The sequence below is a fragment of the Gorilla gorilla genome, chromosome 13 (genome assembly GCF_029281585.2).
Source record: "Gorilla gorilla gorilla isolate KB3781 chromosome 13, NHGRI_mGorGor1-v2.1_pri, whole genome shotgun sequence".
Taxonomy (NCBI): Eukaryota; Metazoa; Chordata; class Mammalia; order Primates; family Hominidae; genus Gorilla; species Gorilla gorilla.
Genome location: NC_073237.2, coordinates 73,242,549 through 73,250,527, shown reverse-complemented (window position 1 = coordinate 73,250,527; position 7,979 = coordinate 73,242,549). Strand labels below are relative to the sequence as shown.

General features: G+C 41.8%; 1 protein-coding gene across 1 annotated transcript; it reads right to left on the bottom strand.

Moving 5' to 3' along the window:
* Positions 1 to 6,291: 6,291 nt before the first annotated feature.
* On the bottom strand, positions 6,292 to 6,549 carry LOC101148588 (ATP synthase subunit f, mitochondrial-like). Its single transcript, XM_055351081.2, has one exon. The coding sequence runs from the start codon at positions 6,547 to 6,549 to the stop codon at positions 6,292 to 6,294; it is 258 nt and encodes an 85-aa protein (XP_055207056.2).
* Positions 6,550 to 7,979: the final 1,430 nt, after the last annotated feature.

Below are 7,979 nucleotides of genomic sequence, written 5' to 3'. Positions count from 1 at the left end.
TGAGCCCAGGAGGTTGAGGCTTCAGTGAGGTATAATCGTGCCACTGCACTTCAGCCTGGTGACAGGGTAAGACCTTGTCTCAAAAAAAAAAAGGAACCAGGATAAATTTGAGACTAACTTACGAGATAGAGAAATAAAGGAGTAGAGATCAAATCACTTGGCTAAGGTCACATACCTAATTACAAGTAAAGCAAAAATTAATCTATGGTTTGTTTATTAATTTTTTTCATGTAACAAATATTTATTTCACCAGCGTAACTGAGATAACAAAAGACCCATTAATTTGGCCAAGTTTATACTAATGGTTAGAGCCACAGTGAGAACTGAACAAACAGCAATGACAACAAAAACAACCACAAAACAAAGGCCTTCATCCCACCTGTTCAGCTGTCTTGCCTCTCATCCTGCTACCCGTGGTGCAGAATAGCCCTCAGAATCCCCAGCTTGGATTTTAATCAGCTCCCTGTCTAGTCTCCTTTGGAAAACCCACCCACATCATCTGTGGGGTTTGTGATATTACATTTGGTGCTTAGATCTCAGTTTTTGGTTGATATGCAAAAATGAAAAAGAGCAAGAAATTCCCCCAGAGACTCCACAGCTGTGCATCTGGAAAGAACACAAATCTCTTTCAACCAAGATCTAGCAAACAAAACAAAACAAAAAACAGAAAAACAAGCCTGCAAAGTAATTTATGCTCTAAGATTTCCCTCAGGATCCCCATTTTCTGAAAGTCTCAGATGATATGTTTGTGTTTGTGTGTGCTAGTTTCACTCTCCTTGGTCAAACTATCTATGCCTGGGAGTGCAGAAGTCCTGCTGTTTGGGGAATTGTCTCTGCCAGGGAGGGCAACATCTCAGTATATCCTCATTTAACTGTGAAGGCAGCTGTAAGCCCTTTAAATTCGTAAGTGAAATTAAATCACAGAATTCTGTAGGTGGGTTTGATGCTGTCCAAAGATTCCCCTAGTGCAGAGCTAATCCATGAGTTAAAAAGTAGCAAATCTAAATACTCCATCTAGGATGGAGACTTAATCAAATATTAAAACAAAATAAAACCTGTTGATAATCAAGCCTGGATCAACATAGGACACAACAAAGTGCACAGTTGAAATAATTTTCCAGGTACTTCATGTTTGAAACAATGCCTTAGAGGATAAAAAGACCATTTTTTAAAGGTTTTAAATCTATAGTCAATCATAAAAATGTGCTCTGCTTTAGGAAGGGAAGTTGGTATATTTTTCATGGTTCTGGCTAGGAGTCAAAAATCCTGTGTCTGTTCCCAGTGCTATCATTGTCTGTTGGTGTTTTGGGGTCACTTATTCTCTTGTGCCTCAGTTTCTCTATTATTCTCTATTATTGAAACAATGTATATGTATGCTCTCCTTTTAGCATACATGTACCAATTTCTTTACATAATGGGGAGTCTGGGAATGTTAATATTCAATTTGAGTTATAAAAAACATAATTTGTATTTCAGGAACACAACTGTGGAGGCAAATGAAGTATACCATCCCATTGTTGGCAGAGATATTTCAAATTGTTTGGGGGAAAAGCACTTTTTGGAATTCAAAACACTTTCTCCATATGAAAACAATGGAAAATGGAGCTTTATGTTAACTTTTATATGAGCAGATCTATATTACTCGAGCACATGTCATAAATCCTTTGAAAATACAGTGACATCCTGCACAATTTTTTAAAAGTTAAAACTTGCCTTATTTCTGACAGGTGCCTACTCCTGTCCTATGGTTTGTAAAGGAGTCACCAGATATTGTCATTTGAACTTCTGGAATTTACATTTAGTATCAATGACTGAGAATCAACTCTTCCAAATAAACATACACACACACACACACACACACACACACACACACACACACACACAGAAAATGCTACTGTTTTCCTCTTCTTTGAAAGAGGAAATGTGAAGCTCCTCATGTATTACAAACCATATAAACCTCTGCCTTTTCACTGAGGTCCAGCAACCCTTAAATGTTTTTTCCTTTTTATGCTGTTTCTTTGCATGTCAGTACTTAGGGGGTGCATCCAAGGTTCTCAAACCCACATCAATTGTTGAAGTCAGATTCCTCCCCATTCCTACATCCCCTCTTTCCCAACCCCACCTTGTTTCTTAAGGAATGAGATCCTAAATACTGGAAGGATCCACCGGGCACGGTGGCTCACGCCTGTAATCCCAGCACTTTGGGAGGCTGAGGCGGGCTGATCACCTGAGGTTAGGAGTTCGAGACCAGCCTGATGAACATGGAGAAACCCTGTCTCTACTAAAAATACAAAATTAGCTGGGCATAGTGGCAGGTGCCTGTAATCCCAGCTACTCAGGAGGCCGAGGCAGGAGAATTGCATGAACCCGGGAGGCTGAGGTTGTGGTGAGCTGAAATCGCGCATTGCACTGCAGCCTGGGCAACAAGAGCGAAACTCTGTCTCAAAATAAAATAAAATAAAATAAAATAAATAAAATAAAATAAAATAAAATAAAATAAAAAATATAAAATAAAATAAAATAAAATAAAATAAATAATAAAATAAAATAAAATAATATATAAAATAAAATAAAATATAAAATAAAATAAAATTTTATATATATATATATAGAGAGAGAGAGAGAGGATCCTTATCTTGTAATCCTCACTTGGAAGGGAAAAATGAAGTTTTCTCTGGTGGTACAATTTGCATTTTCTTAACCAGATTCAGTATCTCTAGCCGGGTGCAGTGGCTCAAGCCTGTAATCCCAGCTACTCCAGAGGCAGAGGTGGATGGATCGCTTGAGGCCAAGAGTTCAAGACCAGCCTGAGCAACATTGCAAGACCTCCACAACATCTCCCTATCCCCCCACTTACTACCCCCAGTTCCATCTCTGAAAAAATTAAAAACTTAGCTAGGAGTGGTGTGATGGACCTGTAGCCCCAGTTACTCAGGAGGCTGAGTAGGGAAGATTGCTTGGGCTCAAGAGTTTGAGGCTGCAGTGAGCTATGATCGCACCACTGCACTCCAGCCTGGGTGACAGACCCTATCTCTAAAATTTATTTTTTCAGTAAAAACTCATTATTTTTAACTGCAAAAGATTTGACCAAACACCTTAATTTAAAAGACATAAATATGGCCAGTAAGCACATGAAAACACGCTAAACATCATCAGTTACTAGGGAAATTTTACAAAAATAAAAATTATTTTTTTTGAGATGGAGTCTTGCTCTGTTGCCCAGGCTGGAGTGCAGTGGTGTGATCTTGGCTCACTGCAACCTCCACCTCCTGGGTTCAAGCAATTCTCCTGCCTCAACCTCCCAAGTAGCTGGGATTACAGGCACCCTCCGGCCCCATGCCCCGCTAACTTTTTTTGTATTTTTAGTAGATATAGGGTTGCACCATGTTGGCCAGGCTGATCTGAAACTCCTGACTACAGGTGATCCACCTCAGCCTCCCAAAGTGCGTGAGCCGCTGCACCCAGCCTACTTCAGTTTTTCAACACAGGCTGACTCCTGTTAGCTTTGCCTGTGTCTTTAATTAAAGAGATGGAGATAGAAGGCAAGCAACAGATTTCTTTGGATACAAAATCACCTTGCCTTCAATTAATCTGTGAAATTTATTGTGGGACCCCTTTAGTCCTGCCCCATAATCTTGAATGTCAGGTGCTCTAGTTGGAGTTCTCCATAGAATTTACTGTGATGAACATCTTGATTAGATGGGAAATCAAATGTTATTTTACCTTTTTCATGACGTAGAAAATCTAGGTAAGGTCTACAAAAGCCCCATATTAATGAGTGACTCACCTGGTGTGGTAGACATAATAATGTCCCCTCCCACCCAAGATACCCACTTCCTAATTCTCAGAACTTGAAAACGTTAATTTGTATAACAAAAAGGGCTTTGTAAATGTGATTAAAGTAACTATCTTATAATGGGGAGGTTGTCCTGCAGGCCATAAGTGTTATCGTAAGTGTCTTTACAAGAGGAAGGCAGAGGCAAATGTGGGGGAAAGGCAGTCTCTTCCTTACCCATCACTAGGATCATGGCTGAGGCCCCATCAAAAGATAGATTGACAGGAGAAAAGCATATACATTTACTTAATAAGGTTTGTGTGAGATGGGAGCCCTCATAAGGAAATGAAGACCCTGGCCGGGCACGGTGGCTCACGCCTGTAATCTCAGCACTTTGGGAGCCTGAGGCGGGTGGATCATGAGGTCAGGAGATCGAGACCATCCTGGCTAACATGGTGAAACCCCGTCTCTACTAAAAATACAAAAAATTAGCCAGGCGTAGTGGCGGGCGCATGTAGTCCCAGCTACTCCGGAGGCTGAGGCAGGAGAATGGCATGAACCCGGGAGGCGGAGCTTGCAGTGAGCCGAGATTGCACCACTGCACTCCAGCCTGGGCGACAGAGCCAGACTCCATCTCAAAAAAAAAAAAAAAAAAAAAAAAAAAATCCCAGCTCTTTAGGAGGCCAAGGCAGGCGGATGACCTGAGGCCAGGAGTTCAAGACCAGCCTGGCCAACATGGAGAAATTCCATCACTACTAAAAATTCAAAATTAGCCAGGCATGGTGGCGCATGCCTGTAATCTCAGCTACTCAGAGGCAGGAGAGTCACTTGGACCCAGGAGGCGGAGGCTGTGGTGAGCCGAGATCGTGCCATTGCAGTCCAGCCTGGGCAACAAGAGCAAAACTCCGTCTAAAAAAAAAAAAAAAAAAAAAAAAAAAAAAAAAAAAAGCAAAAAGGAAATGATGAAGGCCCAAAGGAAGAGAGAAACCCATGTACTTCTGTGCTTAGGTTTAATAGAGTGGACAGTCATGCAGAAGTATGATTGGATAAAAGGGGTCTGATCTGATCTAATGGTAATCAACTGAGGGGAAATTAGTGAGGCCTGTTTGTTCAGTTTCTTCTTGGCATCTCTGTCTTAGCTCCTTTCCTCCAGATATAGGGAGGGCACCTCTTTAGTAAGAATCTTATGACATGCTTCAGGGGAGGATCAGAAAATTCTTCCTAGGTTTTATGATTTGCATCATGGAGGAAGGGTGGTGAAAGGTGAAGTGACCTTCCTGATTCTGCTATTTTCTCAAATGCCAAGGTGCTATATTTTGGGGTGGTGTGCCCTTAACCCCATCAAAGATTTGACTACAGAACATGAGAAGGTGGGCCAGGCGCAGTGGCTCACGCCTGTAATCCTAGCACTTTGGGAGGCCAAGGCAGGCAAATCACAAGGTCAGGAGTTTGAGACAAGCCTGGCCAATATGGCGAAACCCTGTTTCTACTAAAAAAAATACAAAACTTAGCTGGGTGCGTTAGTGTATGCCTGTAGTCCCAGCTACTTGGGAGGCTGAGGCAGGAGAATTGCTTGAACCCGGGAGGCAGAGGTTGCAGTGAGCTGAGATCGCACCACTGCACTCCAGCCTGGGCAACAGAGTGAGACTCCGTCTAAAAAAAAAAAAAAAAAGAAGATGAGAAGGTGATGTGATAATGGAAGCATACCTTGAAGATGAAGGAGGAGGTCACAAACCAAGGAATACAGAGGACCACTAGAAATTAGAAAAGGCAAGGAAGTGAATTATCCCTTCAGAGCCTCCAGAAGAAGCCAGTCCTGCCAACACTTTGACTTTAGCCTGGACAACTGATTTTTGGACTTCTAACCTCCAAAACTGTAAGAACAAATCGCATTATTTTAAGCCACTAGGTTTATGGTAATTTATTACAGCAGCAACAGAAAATGCACACATCTAACACAAAGCATTTGAATTTGCATCTATCCAAATAATTTTTAACTTTTATTTTATTTATTTATTTTGAGACAGAATTTTGCTCTGTCGCCGAGGCTGGAATGCAGTGTCACCACCTTGGCTCACTGCAGCCTCCGCCTTCTGGGTTCAAACGATTCTCGTGCCTCTCAGCCTCTGGAGTAGTGGGGACTATAGGCGCACGCCACCACACCTGGCTAATTTTTGTCTTTTTTAGTAGAGATGGGATTTCGTCATGTTGGCCAGGCTGGTCTCAAACTCCTGTCCTCAAGTGATCCGCCCATCTTGGCCTCCCAAAGTGCTGGGATTACAGGCGTGAGCCACCATGCCTGGCCTTAACTCATATATATATATATGTGTGTGTGCGTATATATATATACACGCACACGCACACACACACACATATATATATAACCAGTCATCTTTTATTTGGAGGTTAATTCCCATTAGAATATGAAAGGATTCAGCAACGATCAAGATTGTGTTCCTCATGGGGGGCTTGGGCCAAGAAGGTCATGGTGGGGAGTGCAGAGCGTGTCCCCTTCTTCAGTGGTACCTGCATAGCCACTTGTGCTTGAGCTCCTTGTAGGAAAGGCAGTAGCGGAAGAGCATGTAGCCTGCCAGCACCATGGTCAGCCCCGAGATGCTCCCCTTCTTCACGTTGATGTATTTGTTGTAGTACCAGTAGTAACCTCTTTGAATCCCTGAGGCAATGACTCGATCCTGCATCAAGATCCAGCTTGGCAGCTCCCCTAGTTTGACCTCCAGATGTTTCTTGTCCTTCGCTGGTATGACTGACGCCATCTTGGAGACCTGGGGTCCACTGTGCCTATTTTAGATTCTCACCAGACTGTATCCACAATGACCAATCATTTAAAAAGTGAAATAGATATTGGGCTATAGAGTCTTAAGTCTTGACTTTAGTATTAATATGAGATATATATAAAATTTAGAAATTCAGAAATCTCAAGTATGTTTATTTTAGAATGATAGTTTAATGCCTTTGGGATTGTTTTAGAAGCTGTATCAACATCATGTGTAAAAAAGAGAGAATAATAATATTTTCTTTCTTTTTTTTGAGAATAATAATATTTTCTAAATCCTAGATTTTAGTCTTATTTGACTCAAGGAACAAACTAGTAGTGAGTGTCAAGTGTCTCATTTTTATCTTTTATGCCAAAGAGTGCTCAGTGTACTAAAAATAATGCCTACTGTGTGGAGGGGCAGGTAATCAGTTCTGGGATTCTTTTTTATTTTATTTTATTTTTTTTGAGACGGAGTCTTGCTCTGTCCCCAGGCCAGAGTGTAGTGGTGCGATCTCAGCTCACTGCAAGCTCCGCCTCCCGGGTTCAAAGGATTCTCTTGCGTCAGCCTCCAGAGAAGCCGGGATTACAGGCGCACACCACCACGCCTGGCTAATTTTTATATTTTTAGTAGAGACGAGATTTCACCATGTTGGCCAGGATGGTCTCGATCTCTCGACCTCGTGATCCACCTGCCTTGGCCTCCCAAAGTGCTGAGATTACAGGCGTGAGCCACCACCCCCGGCCTTGGGATTGTTATTTTTAGTGAGATGCTCTGAAAATATTACAACCTATAAATTTCATTTGGCAGCTTCGAGGATTACAAATAATTCAGTAGGCTCTTAGATATCTGAGTTTCTGTCTCACTCTGGCTGGCATTTTATAAAATATGTCAAGAAGAATGTTAATGTTGCATGTGGAAGAGATATCCCAGGAATCTGATCTTGAGAACTTGAACACAATGTTAATGTACGTGCTATAGGCTTATAGGCTCCATGAAGTAACCTTCTGTTAGATCAAGGCAAAAAAAGGTCTACCATTTCCCACTCCATTTCCATGCCCGTAAAAGTTTTGTTTGCCACTTTGAAATCTGCAATGAATCTAGAGCAGTAGCATCAATACTTTCCTAACACTGGATGGATACTATTCACATCATCCCCCCTCCTCATCGTCACCGGCATCACTTTCCTCATTACCACCATCCCCATCACTAGCATCTGTAGCACACTTAGTCTACAAAGAGCTTTCATTCACCTGACCTTCTTAGAACAAGATAATTATCAACTTTTGGTGCTGGACCGAGTGTTTGGACACTTCATCTTGCAGTGATTTTGTGGGGGTAAATAGGGCAGCATTATTTGCACAACTCCCAACAACACAGTGTTTGCTACATAAGGAGTGCTTGATAAATGTGGAATTGATTAATGTAAA

Coding starts and splice junctions, on each gene's coding strand:
- LOC101148588 (XM_055351081.2), bottom strand. CDS start 6,549: ATGGCGTCAGTCATACCAGCGAAGGACAAGAAACATCTGGAGGTCAAA.